The 20,988-nt window shown below is 54.1% G+C and overlaps 6 protein-coding genes across 6 annotated transcripts; 1 reads left to right on the top strand and 5 right to left on the bottom strand.

The window, feature by feature from the left end:
- Window positions 1-718: 718 nt before the first annotated feature.
- On the bottom strand, window positions 719-2,866 carry CTAM01_00271 (ELMO/CED-12 family protein; the record flags this gene model as incomplete). Its single annotated transcript, XM_060516325.1, has 1 exon — window positions 719-2,866. One exon carries the CDS (start codon window positions 2,864-2,866, stop codon window positions 719-721), a length of 2,148 nt encoding a protein of 715 aa, XP_060388951.1.
- A 1,796-nt stretch (window positions 2,867-4,662) lies between these two features.
- Window positions 4,663-5,379, top strand: CTAM01_00270 (uncharacterized protein; the record flags this gene model as incomplete). The annotated part of the gene is made up of 2 exons (XM_060516324.1): window positions 4,663-4,963; window positions 5,051-5,379. The coding sequence occupies 2 exons, from the start codon at window positions 4,663-4,665 to the stop codon at window positions 5,377-5,379; spliced, it is 630 nt and encodes a 209-aa protein (XP_060388950.1).
- An 849-nt stretch (window positions 5,380-6,228) lies between these two features.
- CTAM01_00269 (oxysterol-binding protein) lies at window positions 6,229-8,545 on the bottom strand (the record flags this gene model as incomplete). The annotated part of the gene is made up of 8 exons (XM_060516323.1): window positions 6,229-6,670; window positions 6,722-7,035; window positions 7,085-7,334; window positions 7,387-7,665; window positions 7,721-7,831; window positions 7,899-8,004; window positions 8,092-8,175; window positions 8,497-8,545. 8 exons carry the CDS (start codon window positions 8,543-8,545, stop codon window positions 6,229-6,231), a joined length of 1,635 nt encoding a protein of 544 aa, XP_060388949.1.
- Window positions 8,546-11,244: 2,699 nt separating this feature from the next.
- Window positions 11,245-14,635, bottom strand: CTAM01_00268 (uncharacterized protein; the record flags this gene model as incomplete). Its single annotated transcript, XM_060516322.1, has 2 exons — window positions 11,245-11,312; window positions 11,371-14,635. 2 exons carry the CDS (start codon window positions 14,633-14,635, stop codon window positions 11,245-11,247), a joined length of 3,333 nt encoding a protein of 1,110 aa, XP_060388948.1.
- Window positions 14,636-16,314: 1,679 nt separating this feature from the next.
- CTAM01_00267 (uncharacterized protein) lies at window positions 16,315-16,857 on the bottom strand (the record flags this gene model as incomplete). The annotated part of the gene is made up of 1 exon (XM_060516321.1): window positions 16,315-16,857. The coding sequence occupies one exon, from the start codon at window positions 16,855-16,857 to the stop codon at window positions 16,315-16,317; it is 543 nt and encodes a 180-aa protein (XP_060388947.1).
- A 1,582-nt stretch (window positions 16,858-18,439) lies between these two features.
- CTAM01_00266 (uncharacterized protein) lies at window positions 18,440-20,857 on the bottom strand (the record flags this gene model as incomplete). Its single annotated transcript, XM_060516320.1, has 3 exons — window positions 18,440-19,518; window positions 19,578-20,102; window positions 20,446-20,857. 3 exons carry the CDS (start codon window positions 20,855-20,857, stop codon window positions 18,440-18,442), a joined length of 2,016 nt encoding a protein of 671 aa, XP_060388946.1.
- Between the last annotated feature and the right edge of the window lie 131 nt (window positions 20,858-20,988).

Genomic DNA, 20,988 nt, shown 5'->3' with positions numbered 1-20,988 from the left:
GGGTAATTGGGACTTCCATCTCAACCTATAGTCGCGCGGAACCGTGGGCAAGAGAACCACCACTAGCACGACCATCTGACAATATCGTACCGACTTACAACATTGCTGAAAAGGAACAGTGCGCAATCTCAAGCCAGGAGAAGCGTGTAAGTCCAACGAATCGTGAAAACCCAGCAGCCGAAGACATCACGCGCACTCAAACACTTGGTCTTCCCTTCACCTGTCCCAACGAGAATATGTTCATGAGTTGTAGTATTGACGTCTGGAATATACTCGAGCAAGTCTTCAAGACCTAGCTCTCGAGAGGCATGAGCATACATGAAGAGAGAGAACAAGAAAAGAAGCCCTGCCAGCACAGCTAAACAAACCCACCAAAGACCTGTCCACCATATATAGTAGCATTCTCGCCACTGTAAGAAAAATCGTCGCCTGCCAAATCCAAGCCTTTCCTTCCCATGATTACCTAACGACGCCACTGGACCGCTCGCTATGCTTCATTGTAGGCGGCCAAGCCAGAGAGAACAACTGATCAAGAGTTTTTTTTCCCTGTCTTGGCTCCATTTCGTTACATCTCTGGCCGGTATAGAGCAAGAGGAAAACGCGGGTATATGTAAGCCACCAAAGAAAAAACCAGCATCACAAAGGGAAAAAACAGCGATTTCGGACCGCTCTCCATTCCATGACCTGAGCCCTCACCGTCCCGGTCATACGAAATCTCTCACACGTCGTAGAAGTAGTCTTCGTCGAGGCCGTCCCTGCTAGGTATCACTCCGGCGCCTGGTGGCGGCCCGGTATACGCAGCCTCGATTCTCACATTGAGAAGCCTAATCTTGAGCCCAAAGTCGCTCACGAGGTTCACAAGCTTGTTCGTCTCGGCTGTGATGGGGGCTTGGTTGAGCAGCATCAACAGACCGTCAAGCCACTCCGACGCCAGGCTGTGCGAGACCGGGTTGAGAGTCAGGATAGCCTGCTCCTTGGCATCGCCGCCGTTGGCAGCTTCCGCGGGATTGGCGTAGCTGAAGATGGTGATCTTGGTTGTCGATTTGACTGTCACGTTGTTCTTGAGCGTCGAACTACTAGTCGCGCTGCGGCTTTCCTCATTGGAGGCTGACACATTGGACACGACTGAGCTGATGGTACTGAGATCGACCTTTTCCGTCAAAATGTCAAGGCCCGGATCCTGTGCTGTTTGTGCCTCGAAGTCGGCGTAGTGTAGGTACCGGCGATTGTGTGAGAGCTTAGCGAACCGCCAAGGGCGCGGCGTATACAAACGGCGCTTGAGGTTCTCGTCTCTAGGGTTGGTGTCTCGCCGCGGTAGCGGCTTGGAGAACCAAGATCCCTGGAGCAGACATCGGATCCGCTGCTCCTTCACAAACTGAAGTGCCTCTTGCCTCAACTCCTCACGGACTTGATACAAATGCTGACCCCACTGATCCTCAAACGACAGTTCCAAAAGCTCCATTTGAAGCTCTCGTAGTCTGGTGCAGTCGTACTCAAGCAGCTCCTCCTCGACCTCCAACACGTCCTTGGTCCGGCTTGCCTGGCCGACAACTTGCTCGATGAGAATTCGGACCAGCTCTGCCACCTTTTCGAAATCCAGGTGCTCCGCAGCGGTGGACTTCCATACGCGGAAGAAAGCTTGCAGGCCGGCCGTGTGGAGTCGCGACCACTGGAGGAGGAGCGGACGGAATAGCTTTTCGTTGTTTTTAATACCGTCCAAGCCTTGGTAACCCTTAATGTCCTCAACGTCCGACTTCTCCACCTCGAAATGGTCGTATAGGATCATCGTTACCGCGAGACTTGCCCTAGCGACCGGGCACCTTTCGTTCCTTGCTTTTGTGGATTGTTCCAGAAGCATCTTCTGGAAGCTGTCCTCGTTCTTGCGCACGTAGTCTGTCAGGTCCATCATGCCCAAGAAACCAGGGACCTCAAACTCCTGTGTAGGACTCTCGGTTTCGAAGCCCAGTCTCCTCCATTTCTCAGGGTTGTGACGCCGGCTTCCCTTCTTCCCAAGCTCATTGACCTCGTCCAACCGGTGAATGCCATTGACTTGCTTCTCTGGGTTGCTGGCAAGGTGAAGTCCCTTCAGTCCCCGCCTGTGCTCGGGCCGCTCGAGGTCAACCCTCACCTCCCGCCACTTTCTCAGGAGAACCTTAGTCAAGGACTGGAACTCAAGCAGAGGATGCGCAAGATCCTGTAGTGACGAGCTCTGCATCAGGTTGTACACTGCCTTGATAAGACCGAGATCCTGCAAGCGCTTGATGAATTTTGACCACTCTTCCATCGCAGGGTTGTTCGCCTTCGTGATGTTGGTGTCGCTGGATACAGCGTCGCGGATCATGGCATTGATGAGCATGAGGGCATTGGCGCACAGCGCGTGGTCGGCGGACTGGAGCTGGGCGATAACGAGCTCAAAGAACTGCGGGTAGACTGCGACGGCGGGCTTCAGGGCTCTGAAACCAAAAGATCCCGGCGTGCGAGGGGTCGTCGGGCGAGAAGACTGTGTGTGGCCGACGAGGGCGACCAGGATCGACATAGCACCGCGCAAAATGTTGACAAGAGGGTTCGTAACGATCAATTCGACAATACGCTCCACGAGATCCCCTGACGACGATCCCTCAAATATCTCCCAGCCCATGTCTACTTCCAGTAGGCGCGTCAAACTCTGCAACGAGTACGCCAACGTGTTTCCTCCCGCACTCATAATCAGGCGTCGTAGAATGACCAGGCCTCCCGAGGATATGAAAACGTCGGCAAAGGCAGGGTCGTTTATAGAAGACTGCAGCTTGAAGACGGCCATTTTCCTGGCGGCGTCCTCGTCGCTCGCGAGGCGCGACAGAAGCGCGGGAATATCGGCCTGATCCATGGTAGCGGCGTCGAGAAGGTATGTACAGGTTCGGAGCGGGAAGGAAGAGCGTCGGTGCTGTGACCGATTGTCGAACAGAAGGTCGTCAGCAGTTGGAGTACAGAGTCGCGTCCGTCGTAGTCATGGCCCACGGCTGTGAGAGAGAGAAAGCGCTCGGGTCGGGTTATATAAGGCAAAGGGTATCGGACGGAAGATCTCGAGGATTGGCGGAAGAGGGTCCGTGTCAAGCAAGATGGAACACGGGCAGAAGCTTCTCTGTAGATCCCTCGCAAATGTGGACGGAGGGAATGGCGTCGATCGTGGGTATAAAAAAAGAATTTTAGGATGCTCCGTCGACAAGGGGGAAATAGTGTACACAGAAGGGTCAAGGAAGGATTGTGAGGGTGGTGTAATTATTCGTACACTAAAAAAGGGGAGAGAAGGAGACGGGACGGGAGAGAAGAGTGTGCGTCGAGGGCTGTCGAAGCAACAGACCAGTTGTGTTGACTTTGGTCCGCGTTAGATGCGCACGGGCGGGAAGTTTGCGCATGTCCTGCAGGAGGTGGGAAAGCACAGATGCAGCGACAACGGGGAGGATCCCAGCAAGCCTCCAATTGATTTGGGGCCGTTTTGGGGTTCACTTTCACCACAGTCAGCCGGTGTTGCACCAATGGTGCTGCACGGCTTGGTCTTCTTTGCTCCACCTCTCTTCTCGGGGATGTTTTAGTGGATTTTGGGGGGGTTTTTGCTTGGCTTCAAGTCCGAGAGTGACTGGAACGGCGGGACTGCGGCGACTGGTCGGCAAGTGAGATAGCGCGTCCAACGACTGGTTTCACCATGTCTTCCCACCGGAGACCGTGAATATTTTCATCATCTCTCGGAAGGAACCTTATTGAGATTGTTCAGCGACGCGCGGGTTTGTTGATTTTCCATCTAAGTGTGGTCTCGTGACCTGAGGTTAGACTGTACACCTCGGAATTTTGACTTCTGTCGACAAGTCATCGTCATCGGATGAGTGAACCTTTAGTTACGGTGGGCAGAACATCATTTAGTCTAGCAGACGCACAAACGAATCTGAAAGCCGGTCCATAGCATTAGACCAAAATGATGATCCCTCTGTTGGCATCTTTCAACTAGTAGTCCGATATCATTGGGTTGAGGAGAACCCAGTGTTTCAGATGAGGAGCTCAAGAAGCAACTTATCGAAGCCAGCATTGCAATGAGGTCGAGCAAGGCGTTTTGATTGGTATCAAGCCTCTATGGCCTGTTTAGATGAGGGGAACATTGAATTGTGCCAGAACCGAGGATCATTGTCTGGACCTGGAATGAGAAAAAGCCGTTGTAAGGCTGACCTGGGAATGTTTGGATTCTATCGTAAAACAACGAGAAACCACACAATTCGCCCAAAACGTTCCAGACCATCGGCTGGCAACGCCGGTACGTACTCTGTTTATTCCAGTCCCTGAACACAATCAGCGGGGTTCCATAAGCAAGAACTGCCTAGAACCCACCACTGCTCGAGCCACACGTTTCTAGCCACAGGCCGAGCTCCAGCCTCAACATTACTAATCGTCGTGGCGCGCGAGGCTGCTAGAAATTCCAACCTCTGGCCCGTCGCATTTGTCGCGCCGCAAGCAAGCCCGTTTCCGCAGCTCCATCAAAAAACGCGGCCGCCAAACGAGACAATCGAATTTCTCCCTCCCAACGAGCAATCAAGCATCTAGAACCATCGTCCATCACTTCACCACGCGGGAGTTACATATCAGATACAAGCACACTCGAAACCCACAGCGCGACGACAGTCTTAAACCGCAACCATGGCCAACTTCCTCGCCTCCATCTTCGGCACGGAGCTCGACAAGGTCAACTGCTCCTTCTACTTCAAGATCGGCGCTTGCCGCCACGGCGACCGCTGCTCGAGAAAACACGTCAAGCCCAGCTACTCGCAGACCATCCTCATGCCCAACCTCTACCAGAACCCGGCCTACGACCCAAAGAACCGCATGAACCCGTCCCAGCTGCAGAACCACTTTGACGCCTTTTACGAGGATATCTGGTGCGAGCTCTGCAAGTACGGCGAGCTCGAGGAGCTCGTGGTGTGCGACAATAACAATGACCGTGCGTCGTCGTCCTCTTCTTCCTTCCCTCTCACCCATTCTCTAGTGGTCTTAAGAAGATGATCGTATACTAACCAAAGACACACAGACCTCATAGGAAACGTCTACGCCCGCTTCAAATACGAAGACTCTGCCCAAAAGGCCTGCGACGACCTCAACTCGCGGTGGTACGCCGCCCGCCCCATATACTGCGAGCTCTCCCCCGTCACCGACTTCCGCGAGGCCTGCTGCCGCCTCAACTCGGGCGAGGGCTGCGTCCGCGGCGGCTTCTGCAACTTCATCCACCGCAAGAACCCCTCCGAGGACCTCGACCGCGACCTCACCCTCAGCACCAAGAAGTGGCTCAAGGACCGCGGCCGCGACGAGAGGAGCCCGTCTCGCTCGCCTACCCCCGAACCCACGCGCCGTCGGTACTAAAGAGCAAGAAAGGGATGGTAATTCGGTTCAGGGGAACACAACGATTGAAAGCTGTTTGTTTGAAGCGTATCGTTGTCGTATGAGGCGGAACAGAGCGCGACGGTTCCAAACGACAAAGGATGCGGACGATGATCAAACTCTGGCATTGAAGCTCGGCTGAGCAAAACAAACCAGGCTGTTTGGAGGTTGCCGGAAGCCGGGCCGCCGGGCATTGGCATGTCGTATCATGTCACGACAGGTCTAATCAGCAGAAGGAGGAAGAGGAAGACGAAGAGTGCAAGGCGAAACCCCCAGAAATTGAGAATTTGATACCCATCCCCCGTACCTGTCTCAAAGGGGTGGATTGGAAGACCAAATAAAAAAGAGGGTGAGAGCGGCGTTTATGGCGTTTCCGGGATGGGCTGGGGTACTATGGGAGAAACTCTTGAAAGGGCAGAGCACCATGTAACAAAACATGTGAGATTAAGTAGTGCCTCCAAATCGAAGAGCAACTACGACCCCTGCATCATCATCATCAACCCTTGCCTCGGATATTGGTAGTGAATCATGTCCAAACAACTTCTCCGCAGTTGAGTGCCGTTATTACTGAGCAGTAAGCAATGCTATACATATCTACAGAGGTATCCCTTTTCTACCAAACCCCTTCCCCGGGTGTTCGCCAATGCAAAAGCTTTATAGTTTGTTACCCCCCGACCAGCCTCCCTTTCCTCCATCCCCTCTAGCCAGAGATCCGCCTCCCATGGTGAATTAATGTGATGTTTGGCAAAAAAGGGGTTCGCCAGATGGGGTGGGAGGGGAAAACAAAAACCAGAGGGACGGACGTGCGTCCTAGAATAGCTTGGCTCTGATCTACTCCAAAGCATCATGGAAGCTGTCGTTACTCTCATCGGCTCTCTTCAGCGGCGGTACGCTCTTCTTCATGTCTGTGAAGTCCATCAATGGTCCCTCTTTTGCTTGCGTTCCGGTGCTGTTGAGCATCCCTTCGATGTCCTTGGATCCACTCCGCGCCTCCTGAGCTGCCGGAGGAATACCGCTTGGTGGCTGAACAGCAGGCGCAGTTGCTGTTGGGGCTGCCGGAGTGGTAGCTGGCGCGTCGCCGAAATCGATCAAGTCATTGCCTCCAACATGTTGCTGGGCGATCGGAGCGGAGGCCGGGGCCGGGGCTGGGGCCTCTGCTGTCGCAGAGGGCTTGTGGGGAGGAATGGCGTTTGTCGTAGAAGGCTTCTGGCCCGGAAGAATAGGGTATATGGCCAAAATTTGCTCAGTCTGCTTCTCTGGGTTCGTGTGGTCACTATTTTGTGTCAGTATTTCTTGATCCGATGTGAGAGTTAGATGTACTCACATGTGAGCATTGATGATCCACTCCAGCTCCTCCTCGCCCTCTTCAGGACCACCCGGGCCGCCCTGAACAGCTCTGAAAAGCCTAGGCTTCCATTCAACGCCTTCGCGAGCTCTTGTCTCGCGTTCCTCGCGTTGTCTGTCCTCAACCTTGGTCTTCTCGTCCGTCGCAAGCTCATGGTTGCGATCCTTTACGGCCTGAGCTGTCGGTGCCCAAAGCTTCTGAGATTCGCGCTCATCCTGCTCTTCGATTGGCCGCACCAGGGGACTGCTGGGCTTCGACCGTCTAGCGTTGAAGAACATCTCCTTATGACCGGTCTGAGGCTGTCAGCAACGTGTCAAAACTGCAGCATCATCCTGAACCTACCTTGACATCCTTGACAAACATCTCATCGTTCCAAAAGCCCGAGAGCTCGTAAAGGACCTCGCCTGTGCTCTCATGCTTGATTGAGCCACCAATCGCATTATAGGTACCGCTGACCCAGCCCTTCACCTTGAACTCAATGTCGGCGACCAAATCGAGCTCTGGGCACCGGACAAAGCTGTGGTCTCCAAGCTCATACTTCATCTTTCCAAAGAGAATGCCTCGAGCGTACATGTTTGGCTGTGTCAAGATACTGGTCTCAAGGTCAGCGTATCATGTCACGAGCGGCTTCCTGACCAACATACTATCGTTCGCCCTTTGTCTTGACCTTGCCCCTATTCAGGAACGACAAGACCGCTGTGCCCTCCATCAAGCTCGCCGCCGAGTTTCCGAGGAACTTGCTCCTGGGCTTGAGTGTGCCATCAACACGGATGTTGTGCTCGGGGACCATGTAGAAGTAGCTAGACTTGGGAGGGTGATGCGATGTTTGCTCGGAGATGTAGTATGCCCTGGTGTTATCGGGCAGATCCCAGTAGCAGGAGAAAACCTCGCCGAGGATCGGGTTCAGGGGTTTCTTCACTCCTCTGGGTACAGGTCAGCAATGTATACGGCTTATACGGGTAGCTCGGAATAACCGACGGTGGTTTAATATGCCATCCACTGAGGTAGAACTTGACAACGGAGACGAATCGTAGTACAGGGTCGTCGATCTCGGGTATAGGGAGGAGCATTTCGGGGTGGCACATGAAGCTACGACAAACGCACATAGTCAGCGAAGGAGGTCTCATAACCCGCATCTTTTTCGGAGACTACTGACTTTGTAATCCTCTCGAGCATACTACGGGGCTCAAGAATGAAGGTTGGCAAAACAACGCGACTCAAGTCAGCTCCCGGACGAAGCTGGGAGATGATGTGGCCGAGCACTGGACTCCATGTTAGCCGAGTGCGCGTGAAGCACCCCGCGAGCAGGCAAATGCGGGCGCAACGTTTCTTGCAGAGGCTTCACTCACCGTTGCCCTGGTCGGCCTCGACCACAGTCGTGTCGTCATCTTCAGCAGCGCCTCTGGCCTCGTCGATGCTCGAGCGATTGCTAGCTGGTGGGTTGGAAAGCCAAGAGGTCAGCATGGTTGGAGGCAACTTTTTTTCTTCGATTTGCGCACGACAGAGGTTTGGAGAGTGGGAGTGGAGGCTTTTCGGCTCCCGGAAGACGCCAGAGCCAAGGTACGCGACTAGGGAAACAAGCAGGGTATAGGGAAACGGGCAACGGGCCGTAAGGGTATGTAAAGGGAAAAGGGTGTTAGAAGGCGCGCGAGTTTGCCGCTGTATGAAGTCCACAACAGGCGCGACGAGGAGGGGACGACTGGTATTATCCAGACAACGGACCAGGCAGTGACGCTAGGGCTGGTAAGACTCACTGAGGCTGGAGGCTCTGGAGCGTCTTCCTGGCACATGGACCAAACCCATGACTGCGACTGGCTCTTGGTGGGCGGTGGGTGCAGCGATGCCCCTCAGTTGTCTTTCAGACCGCTATCGGTCTTATCGGCGCGGTGCCCGGGATGTGCCTTCTTGCTGGAATGAGGGGCAGTGCTCCCCTAAAAGGCGTCTGCTGGTTGCTTGAAGCTGCAAGTAGGGGTAGAGTCGGCAAGTAAAGGATGGGGCCTCGCAGCCCGGTACGTAGTCGAGCGAGAGCGAGGGGACGGCAGTGAAGAGTGGCAGCAGTTGAACAGTGGACTTTGTGGGAACCTGTCGTACTAAAAGTAGTTGTTGGTCGATAAAGCCGAAGATGGTTTGAGTTTCTCCGGGGCAAGGGTTTGCTGGCGAAGGAAGCGTCGGGAGGATAAAGGTTGGGGACGTATCAGTCGGATGCAAAAGTGGGAAAGAAAGAAGTCGGGTTTAATGATGTTGAGTTTAGAGAGGCGAAGAGTTGGAGAGAGAAAAAGAGGCCCGCTTGGCGAAGGGCACTGGCGGGAGGAAAGATGACCTATCGATGTCTCACTCGCTTGCTGTTTTCGATTGGGCGTTGCCGGCCCTGACAACCTGAGCTGGAACGTAAACCAGAGCTGTAGAGAACAAAATGGATGGAAAAAAAGGTAACTGGGCGCCCACTGGGAGACCGGGCGAAGCGGAAAGGGTGAGGCGGATGTCAGATGAAGGTCGATGAAGGTAGGTAACTGTTCCAGGTTGTTGGTTAACCAAGGAACGGCCGGAATTTGAGAAGAGACTGAGGTCAAAGATGAGTTCCCATGTCTGAAGTCGTAAGGAAGGAGCACAAGACCGTGTACAATGTAGTTTGGTGGCACAAGATGACGATTGCCTGGTAGATTCCTTAGCAATTGTCAATGGCGAGAGCAGATTGGTGTCAAAACGAGGCAACTTTGGGCAAGGTCGTAGACGGAAGCTACCTCCACGCCTACCTTAGCAGCTCTTAGCTACCTGTGATGGTCAGCACCAATCCAGTCGCCAGTGGCCTGGGCTGGGCTCCCATGCAGTCCTTACGTCGCTGATGTACGGAGGGGACCCCACAACGGAGGACGGCGGAGGAGGAGGGGTGATGACGTCGCGCCATTCATTGGAAAACTTTTTTTTTGTCCATTTCTCCAATGCCATCATGTTCCATTAGCTCCGTGCACCGCTACCTTAGCTGCCTACCTCGCCGTGCTTTCCCCAACCTAGCTGTCATCATCTCTAAAGTCCAGTGCAATGGTACCCAAGAAGAAGCCTAAAGTAGCCCGACAAACCCGAATCACCTTATGAAGAGTCACTCAAAACACTGGGGTGTTCATCTGCACTTCCGCAATATTTCCCACAAGTGACAACGGGCGGGGAGGAGCGAGCGAGCCATCGAGATGCCAACCCGCGCATCCGTATCTGTTCGCACGGGAGTGTCTGTCACCCCAGCTTCCCCCCCTCCACTCCTTTGTTCCGTCCCATCCCATGTTCAATACCATCAAATGCTGTGCTACCCTGCACCTAATCACATGCCCGCCAGCTTCTCTTCATAAGCCAATCATGCAGTGAGCGACTCCCCCTTCTGTTCAAAATGCTTGAATCCCTCGCCCACTACACGGTGCGCCCTGCTGCAGGGTACTAATTATTGAGACTTATACGGAAAGGTATCTCATCTTGAGGACCTGGCCCATCTCGCGTCTATTTTATACTTGAAAGCTTTCGACCAAATCATATGTATCTACCCAAATGAAATGCTCTACAACGAGCTAGCAATTGTCTATACGTGCATATGTTAGGTACCTAAGGGAAGCATCCCAGTTGAAGATGGAGAGGAGAACGCCGAACAAGATCTCAACAAGACCAAGTCACCTACCTTACCCAGGTGATTGGCGTGCCCAGGCATCTCACCCCCATTATGCAGGTCAATTGTGGCAGTGCTGCTACTTCCAAGCAATATTAACCACTCCGAGTTGCAGACCAAGACCTCATACCCTCAAAGTCCCACGCCCTTCGACCAAGAGGTCCACGACGTTCCAGTCTGGTGGACCACTGAATGGACAGCTCTGTTTCCATACACAGCTTATTGACGAATGGCCCGCACGGGTACCATAGCCCATGTCACTCGCGTTTTTCGGCACCATCGTATGTGTCGGATACACGTCGTATGTCACTTAATACGCGTATCATTGTCAAGCTGCTGTCCTTTCTACCTAAGGAAAGGCACGCTGCTCGTAGGCGCATGCTTTGATGCCTGCCCTTTGCTCTACAACCACCATGATATCCTGACAGGCAGCCAAACAGTGACCAAACCCTGATGATCCGGTCGTGTTGCTGCTTAAAACCACACAAAAAAAAGTAGGCCGCTCTGGAGAGGCTCCCAACGATGCCTAGCCTCGCAAACCATGGCGGCTGTCCCGGGTCTTCCGGCCAGACCTGCCACATCATCCGAGTGCCTAGGCACTTGTCATCTCGGTATAAACCAGTGCCAAATCCACCCGCCATCTTCAGGCTGCGGATTCTGCCCTTTTCCGTCCCCGTGCTTAATCCATCTCTCCTTTCTCGCTATTCGTTGTTCGCAAAGCAATGTGATGAACAGATTGATGGGTATCTTGTTTTTTCCGAATGTCCAGGTCTTGCTTCCAACCACAACAATGCTTTGGATAATTCTTCGCTTTTCTCACAGCTCCTTACTTGTCAATTCGAGTGGGCTTCGTCTATCGGCCTCTCAGTGACCTGGAACCCTTGACGGTGGCCGGTAGACACTGCGTCAGCCGGTCGCGTTCTGTTCGGGAGTTAGCATGAGCCCGAGTCCATTCGGCAATGGGTCTAGGAAAACTTACCCGCTTCGTTTTCGAAGAGGAGCGTGATGTCGTCGTGCTCACCCGGCAAGTCCGGCAGGTCCAGACAAATGAATCCCATGTCGTCTGACGGTCCGTCGCTGCCGTTGGGCATGCGTGGCATGGGGAACTTGGCGTCAACAAACTTGATACCAGCTTTACTGCTCCTCGAAAACGTCTCGTATACATCCGTGCCTTTCAAAACGAAGTTCATACACTGGCCGTGGTGAAAGTCTGGGAAGAACGCGAGGAGTTGCATGATTGTGCCTTGTTGCACCACTTGGACTCGAGTCAATCCCGCCTCCCATTTCTTGTGGATCGGAACCACCATTCTTCGTCGAGAAATTGCAAAGGTAGCGGCGAGGCCGTCGAAGACGACTCGGAATCCAGTCAATGCAGCCTGGAAGGCATGGAGATCTTTCTGCGTCGGGAAGCTGTAAGTGCGAATTGTTTGGGTCGTCTGCAGCATTTGGAGCATTTCGGTCATAGCCTTGGGGATCTCCTTGCCAACAGTTCCGTCTGCTACGTTTGCAGTCATGTCGAACTGTGGCTGGCGCATCACCACGAGAGACTTGGTCTCTTGAACCTCGAGCCTCACTCGCAATTCGCCGGGTTGCAGGTTCACTCGGTCGGTGAGTAAACCCTGCTTGGATTCAACGATGACTCGTAATCTGTCGGCTAGAACTGTCCGAGGATATTCGTCGTCGGCATCTTCGTTGATGACTCGAAGGGATGTCCAGGGGATCTGGCTGACGCCTGGAAGATACTTGCTATCCTGCAACGATGTCGACATGGAGAATCCGATAAGGGGCACATCTGCGTAGATCGTCTCATCTTTTTGCACAGAAGTACCGGAAATGAGGCTGTTAAGCTGGGCCCGCTCCCCCTCATCAGCGAACGAGAGCACCATGCTCACCTTTATGCGCTTGTTCGGATCCGGGTTGACATTGTCGTACTTGAGCATCAAGGCAGCATCACCTCCGTCCGACCTAAGGAAACTGAAGGGGATTGGCATCTGTGGCGTGTAGGTGTGGTTGACACCGCTCAGCGTTCTCGTGCGAGGGCCTGTCACCACGACGATTCTGTACCCCCTATGGTAAGCGCGTGGACCTGCAGCAGCATGCTCCTTATGAATCTTCTCAAACAGAGCCACATCGCAATTTGCCACGGCTTCCTTGGGAAACGCCCGGGAATTGGGATTTGAGTCGAAGTACTGGAATGACCGAAGGGTAGAACGGAAAACGCAGTGCTCGTCGGATCGAGCGTACAGTGTCGACTGCACCTGGGCACCGAAATCGTACATATTCCACAGCATTCGGTAGTCCTGCTGTGAGCACTGAACGACGATCATGAAGCCTCTGGGCAGTTTGATCTCGAGTGAGTGGGTTGAATTGCGCCAGCGGACATCGTCCCAGGTCGGGCCCGAGTTCTTATTTCCTTGGATTCGTAAGTTGACTTCACCGTGTTGACTAGCGATAACAAAGACCAAGTTGTGCTGTTTGTTAGGTCGGACCATGGTCAGGAGGCAAGGGAAGTAGAATCTCTGAGAATCCATGCCTTGTTCCATCAAGAACACGTCCGTGCTCACTCTGCCGAATGTGAAGTTCTCAGCAGTATCGTTAGGGGGCAGAGTCTCCAGAATTTCGAAAGCAGAGGGGGTGCGAACAACACCCGTCATGGCTGCAGATGAATCGGCAGTGAGCAAGGCAATCATGTCAACGCTCAGTCGGGGATATTCAACCCAGATAGACTTGTCGATGGTCTGAGGCAAGAACGCCTCTTCAGGCGGAAGGAACCCGTTTCTTTTCATTGAGACGGCAAGCTTCTTGAGAGCGCCGACCAACGTTGAGCGAATCTCAGTAATGCCTGCATCGGGCGCAAGGCGCTTGTTCTCCTGCACCTCAGGTATGGCTTCCTCCACCAACCAGTAGCCTTTGGCAAGGTTGGCATATGCCTGCTGGCGATCATTCTCGTTCTGCATCTGGTCTTGAGGACTACCAGGTCGTGCACGAATTGCAACCTCTAAAGCAGTGCGTCCTTTGATGAGCCACCACAGTGCAGCACGTGATAGCTCTAGCGGTGAACAGGCCGAAATGGGCTTGATTGTCTCGGCATGCAGCCTGAATAGTTCATTAAAGTGGCGAGTGCGAGTGACGAATGTGTTCAGAGCGTCATCACCAACTGCAAGGACTGCATCATGCAAGTTGAAGGATGCCTGTCTCGAGGCAACTGTTGCAGATGGGGGCGCCATGTGGTACTGTGAATTGACAGAAGGCTGCCGAGAGAAGTTGGCAGCTGTGTTCTGCTGCTGGCTGAATTCGGTGCTGCTGGAATATATGGATGAGGGGCTTTGCTCGGGAGGCTTTCTGTAGTCATCTGGGGATCTCGGCTGGAGAGGCACCTTGCTAGGTGGCACTGGAGATCTGGTTGGGGACTCGTTTATCTGCGGTACGAGAGGCGTTTGGCCTCCATGCTCCTCCCGCTCAGCTTGACGTGCGGCCTCTGCAAATGCCTTGCCCTCTGCTTGTCGCATCTCCGCCTGCTGGTGCTCGATGAAGGACTTTCGATTCTCGTTCTTCGCGATGGTCGGGGTGTCTAGGAATGGCGCCGAAACTGCGTTACCTGGTGCCACCTCTCTATAAGCTGGAGGGGGTTCTTTGGGCTCGATGGGCTCGTTGCTGACAGAGGAGAAGCCTGTCTGTGTTCGTCGCAGGCGGCCAGGCATGAAGTCTGAGTCCTCTTTCGGCGCTGAGGGCGCTCTCGGCGGGGAGTCGTGAACAGCAGCCACGGGTGTACGTCGTGGGGACGGAGGAGGTCGCTGCTTCTTGCGCCTCGATACCTCAATGGCTGGGATCTCCGACTCATCACCACCTTCGCCAATGATGTCGGGTTTCTGGTCCACAAAACGAACGGTCAAGCCCTTTCGGTTGCTACGCCGCGGGCTCCGAGGTGGGATGCCCGGGCTTAGGCCAGGGCTGCGGGCGGAGTACTGGTTCGGGGGGTTCAGGCTTTGCTGTGAGTGACTAGCAACAGACAAGGCTTGTGGATAGCGAGTAGCGGAGGAGATATCGAGCTTCGAAAGCTGGGGGATGGCGGTGGAAGGCGAGGCATGGTTGACCTGCAGGGTATCAGAGGGGCCGTTGAGGAAATCATTGATATTATTGCCCGTTTCTTCGGCCGTGGGCTTGCGATCTTTCTCTTTGAGGGCAAAGAGCTTCCCCATTAGACGACCCCGCCTCGAGGTCGCGGAAGGCGGCTCGTTCTCCATTGTTTGAAATCGTTATCGACGCGCGGTAATATCGAAACCATAGGAGTAGGTGGGATCCTGCGCAGAGTAGGCAGCGTCAGCAAAGTCAAGCAAGGTAGGAGGCGTGAGCTGCCCCTCCGGTGGGATGTAGTTGGAGGAGGAAGGAGGGATGGGTATCAGCAGCCAGACCAGAAATTGAAATACCTCGAAGAATTACAGAGCAGACTACAGTCGAAGCTGCTAAAAATGCCTGCAATCACTCGTGAGCGGAAAGTGCGATTCTTGTATTTTTGAAAGTTGGCAAGTCGATTTGAGAGAAGGACGCGGCACCCGTGATAATTGTGCGAAGTGGCCTACCCAAGGTTTGGCGGTAGGTAGTCGTCTGTCAGCCCGGCGGGTGCGAAGCAAGGTAGTTGCAGCGAGAGCAGTGACAATTCAAGGTTGGAGAAGGTCTGGGTTTGGCACAACGAGGCCAGACGAATCGGGATTGTTTGCCTTGCAGCAGGTAAGTTGGTGGTGCTTGCTGCTGGCGTCACTGCAAATGCGACCGTGACTGTGAAAGAAAGGCGGTCGGTGGCTTCAGCCCAAATGGGGTGAGATTTCGACGTTGGGTTTATTCAAGAGAAGCAAGGGGTTTCAGTTTCGGAGAGATCGCAGGTAGGTACGCAGTGGTATTGTATTGGAAGGTGCGGAGCGGCAAGGTAAGGTAAGGTAGGCAGGCACGCAGGTAAGGTGCAGAGCAGTGCAGTCGACGCGCGGGTCTGCGGGTGCGGAGCTTGACGACGACACAGGGAAGGTAAGGTAGGTACGGATACTGGACCTGGGTCTTGGCTTCCTCACTAATCATTACCATGCGGATTCCAGGCGACAGACGGCCACATGCACCACGTCGAGGAAGGAGGTTCCAGCGTCCTCGAGCATGGAAGTTGCAAAAGATGCAATAAAAGGCATGGGGGAGTTGAATATGGGCAGGCGCCCGTGAAGTGCGGATACGTGAGGTGGTGAGGTGAGATTTCCAAGTTGTCTTGGACCGACTCCTCGCTAATACCTCGAAGTACCTTACCACGGTGCGTACAGCGCGTCTGTCTCCAAGTTCCTTGCCTAGGAACTTTACGCTACTTCCCCCCTCATGCGTGGACCCTTGAAGACTCCAGTCCGCCCTTTAAGTGGCCAGGGGCCGTCATTGACGCTACAACAAACTCAACCCCCCTTTCCGATCCCCGCCCAACCAGGCCGGGTCGACGTGGTTGCACGTCACAAGCGAGACAGAACAGGTACCTTCTTCTGTACCGGACAGTGGAGGGGCGTTAATGGAGGTACAGCAGGGCGGGCACACCAGATGGTTCAAGTACGTACCCGGCTGTCAGCTCAGGTTGCCCCAGTATCAGCACCAATCTCGAGTGGATGGCAACCGCATCGTTTGCAAATCCCCAAGAGGAGTCGGATGGTATCTGTTCTTTCTCCACTGATTCTGATTGCGGTACTGATTCTCTTCCGACTATAGGAACTTTGGCTTACGGCTCATTTTACCTGCATGAGGGAGGGAAAGAAAAACAAAGGCAGCAAGGCGATTGTCGAGGTGTTCAGACATGGGTCTTATCAACTTGATGGACGGGCACTTTGATCGGGAAGGCTGCCCTACCCATTCGGCAACGCAAACGAGACATAAGTGAACAGGTGTCTGTCAACCTCAGTGCACCTCACGCCATCTCCATCGTGGGACATCGTACATGGCCATTATCACGCCGCACGCACAGCATGACACCAGAGGCACGTCGCAGCACGAGCACGTCCTTTCCTCCATGGCGAAGCTTGACTCCCTCGCTGGGCTGTAGGGCGGCCATTCCGGGTTGAGTGTCCGGGGAGGATTGGAATCCCAAGCCCCAAGAGCACGGAACCTCTCTAGGGACCTTGTCCCTACCGTTCCTGGGTACGGGTGGCCTACGCAGTAGGTATACCGCACTAATACTTAGGCGCCGGCCGAAGGCAAATTCCACACTATTTTTGGGGTCCCATTCTCCAGCTCCGAGGCCCAGGGTGCACCAGGTGGGAGGGACCCGTTGTGTCGTTGCAGTTGGGGGCTCCTGCTGGACGACTGAGTCGGGTCTTGGGGCCCTGGGGGAGCATTGGAGGGGGCTTCTTGGTCTCACTCTCGGGGTCCTCTTTGCTGGGCGAGAATAAAGCTGCTGAGTGGTGAGGATGGGTGAAGGGCGGAGACGCGAGAGCGCAGGCATTGCCGTCATTGGGTCGCGTTTTAAAATAAGAGGGAGGTCTGGGGGGTCTGGGGAGGGGCTCTTCGGCCTTGAGCGGTTCTCAACACGAACTTGTCGTACTCGCCCGTTGACAGTTCTACCTGTTAGCGAACCGAGTGAATTGGCCGCTTACTATCCGTAGATAACTGTTTCCTTTCAAGGTTGAGTGGGCTCGTAAATTCTCCCTCGTGTTCATAGTCTGCATACGACCTGTTTCCATAAAATAATTCACTTCGTATCCGTTTTAATTCCTGACCACCACCTCGCTCCAGCCCAACACGGGCTGGCCCGCTGGCATCAATTCTTCAGCTGCTAATACTGCAGTAAGAGGTACTGGGTAGAAGCAACTTTGTAAGGTCGGTCGCCGGTCGTCTATGGAGTCGTGGTCGCGCCTAGCAAATCGCACGTGTAGGTCACAGATCAAATGCAATGCAATACGCAGTCTCATGTACCCCTTGATTTCACGGATTTGCATACACATCGGACAATTCAAGGTTCAGAGTTCAGACGCTACTTACATGATGATGTGCAGCCCTTAAGTTTCAGACATGGGACGAATCTATCAAGCTGTCCGAACCTTAGCCTACTTGAGCAGCAGCGTCCTTGGCGAGCCGCAACTTGGCCATCCCATCTCAAAAGGTACCTTACACTGCGGTAAGCATGTGGGTGACAAAATAAGATGTCTGGGCCGGTCAACAGACAAGGAGCCGCATTCTCAAAGTCATTGTTGCTATCATAGTTGCCATGCGCTGTCTAAATCGTGTTCAGTGAGAAAGACATGAGAAATGTGAAGCAATCATAGCAGCAGTGGCAATAAGTAGAAACAAGGCCGAGGAAAGTTTTGACCTTGTGTCTTGTAGATTTCCTCCGAGAACTTAGGAAGGCACTCTCAGAGAGGCCACATGTCGCGTGAGCAACACCCGGACTGTCCAGCCGGAGCTGTTCCCTGCGACCAGCCAAAAAGAAAAGCTTCCCGCAACAAAAACAAGCAAACACCACATGCAAGATCCCGTCCAAGACAAGAGGTGTGGATAACAAATCTCTTCAACCAGAAAACTTAACTGCCTTGTCCGTTGCATACAGCACGTGGCATTGACGCCGCTTGCCCTTTTCTCTACACAATTCTGTCCGATGCAGCAGAAGTTCTCTTCTCCTCCTTCATGAGACATCTCTCCGAGACAAATCGATGAGGAACGAGCAACTTGGTCGATGAAAGGCATCCCGCTAAAGCATTTCGGAAACCTCGCAAGTCATGCAAGCCGCCTATCGAGCCGCTAATACGACGCAGAGCCGAAACTTCTTCACCTTAGCAAAGATACCTACGAGTCATTTTGCTTCTCTTTTCACGGACACGACGCAGACAATTACCATCAACTCCACAACACACAAAGTATGTCGAAAATCAAATCGCTTTCATCATTTCATTTCCTAGCTGTCGCTCGCACCGCAATTAAACCCAACTCAGGGATGGCCACCCGACCGTGTCTGTGTTACTCCGTACGGGTACAACGTTCAAACTCGCCCCGATCCAACAAACTAGATGCCAAGGCCCGCCACGCCGTTATCAATAGGTTCACGCATGGACCATTTGCCGGAGTCTCTTCTCAATCTTCTGACGTCCATCCAACGTCTCCCACACGTTGTGAGGCGCGTCGTCGACCGTATCCCAATGCTTCAGGTTTCTCGTCAGATGGCTGAAATCTCTCTGCTTGTCCTCCCATTCGCTGTCCTTGCGAATGTTGACGCCGGAGCTGATGACCACCAGTGGGGTATTCGGGTACTGGATGGCCTTACTACTAATCACCTCGCGCTTGGTGAGTGAATCAGCCACGAGACTCTCCTGCAACTTTGAGAACAGGTACTTTCCACTCTGTCTGGCTGAACGACCCCAGACGCGGTCTGCGCTAGTGCGTCCACGGAAGATGGCGCCTGGCAGACGTTCGATTCCGAGAGGGGAGAAGACGCCACGAAGCCAGTAGGAGAAGCCTCTACCGGGGTCCGAAACCCGGTGAAGAAGGTCTTCGTGAAGCGGATCGATCAGAAGAAGGCCGTTTACTTCTCTGCCGTGTCGAGAGGAGAAGATTTGAGAGTAAACGGAACCAATTCCAGCGCTGGCAAGGATCCAAGGGCCCTTCTCACCAGCTCGTGCGAGAGCCTCGCTAAGGGCGTCAGTTGCCATGCCTGCTGACAGAGGGCTGGGGGCGGTATCGCTCCATCCGTAGCCCGGACGGTCGGCGAAGCAGTATCTTGAGATGGAGTCGTTCTTCAAAGCGTTTTGCGCAAACTGCCACAGTCCATTCTCGACTGGCAAGTCACCTCCCTCGAAGAAAACAGTAGGTAGCTTGTTGCCCGCGGCATCAGTGCCGTTCCCATCGCAGTAGACGTGAATGCGGTATTGGTCGCCATCGACCCAGTACTGCTCGCCCGGCGGGCCAAACCCGGCATCAAGAGATCGTAGAATCAGAGTGGCAGTGATAAGAATGATGATCAGAGACAGGACGACATAGGCCACCGTTGAGATGAGCACCTCGGTCCATTCCCAGACTGTGCGCCTCGTCTCAACGCGGCCAGTCAGCCTCTCCTCCTCTTCAGCTTTGCCCCATTTCACAGTTCGGTCACAGGCGAGTGCCCACAAGCTCACGACGAATGCCCCTGAGGGTGGCCTTGTCAGCAAAGGACCGGTCACATCAGATGCCAAACTCTCAACTTACAGACAACACTCGCAACTCCCACTCCAGCCTCTTCGTAACGGTTCTTCTGCACCGCAACAATGAGGATCATGTTGACAAGTAGCATGAGAGCCATAAAGATGGCCAGAACCCGGACAGCCTTGGACGGAGCCGCAAAGAACACGAGAGTAAACAGAAGCGTGAACAGTGCTACACTCGAATAGCTGAAGGCGTAAAATCCGGAACCGCGGGTGTGCATCCCAGGCGGCGTAACGAAGGAGGAAACCAAAGTCAGAGTCCACCACGTGAAAGTGAGTGCCGTGAAGAGAACAGTCACCCATCGCAGCAATCGCACCGTCCACAGGTTGTAAGGAGACACCGCCGGGTCATCGGGCGTCAAATACTGGCGGTTGTCGCTGTCGAGCCGGTTCGGTAGGAGCCGAGTGTGTTCATCGGGTTCCCGTGCCGCGTACTCATTCGAACCTCTCTCTTCCGGAGGACCAGGTCCATCACGGACCTCCTGATCGTCGTCCTTCTTGTTCCTCGAACCCCAAAGCGAAGACATGGCTGGCGTTTTGTGTCGTAGCTATCGTCGAAGGCCTGGACAACGGGGGGGATGTTCGCACCAAGTGGCACAAGTGATATGCGGCAGGGTATCTTTCGTAAATGCAACCTTGACCGAAAAGTACAGAAAACCGATGCAAAAAAGGAAGAATACGAGGGAGAGAAAGAGGGAGAAAGCTGGGAACTGGGGGACACACGTCCAAGTAAATGGCGGTAGACTGAAGCAGCTAAGACGAACGACCGTGGACTAGGCACTAATACCTACTTACATCCCGCTCACAGACGTCTCAATGACGGCAGGGGGGGCCCAGAGCTTCATCGAATCAATGCTGCAACCACCACTCACCAGAGGGCAGAGGCCAGAGCTTCCTGGTCATGTACGTCATCCTCTGCAATTGGGGGAACGCGACACACAGCGCTGTCACCGAATGCGGAAAGGTGGGGAAAATAACCACGGCGCTGGCGCCGTGAGGATCGCCGATTGGGAGGCCCCATTTTCCAGCAGTCCAGTCGGGGGAGCTGGCCACTGGTGACTGCTTCAGCACACTGCCCGTCCGAAATCTCCACACCCGACTCGGAGCTAAGCTCCGGCCTAGCGTGGGGGATTGACGAAGCGGTGGTAGCCAACACGGGAGCGAGTTGGCGAGAAGCAGATGCTCGCGCCTCACTTTGGGCAGCATGGAAAGAAACAGGGAATTCAACGTTGGTGGTGGTGACCCAGCCAGCTGCTCTTTGCTGTCCTGCAAATGCATCTGCATCTGCGAGTGCCAATGACAGTTTTCAGCTCCATACCTGAGCTAACACGAGCATCAAGTGGTGTCTCGGTGTTCGACTTGACCAACCAACCAACCGCATGCGATGGAGCTGTCACTCACGCAATCTTGACGGC

Source organism: Colletotrichum tamarilloi, assembly GCF_030869305.1.
Source record: "Colletotrichum tamarilloi strain Tom-12 chromosome Unknown Scaffold_1.1, whole genome shotgun sequence".
Classification (NCBI taxonomy): domain Eukaryota; kingdom Fungi; phylum Ascomycota; class Sordariomycetes; order Glomerellales; family Glomerellaceae; genus Colletotrichum; species Colletotrichum tamarilloi.
This window is presented reverse-complemented; position numbering and strand designations above follow the sequence as displayed.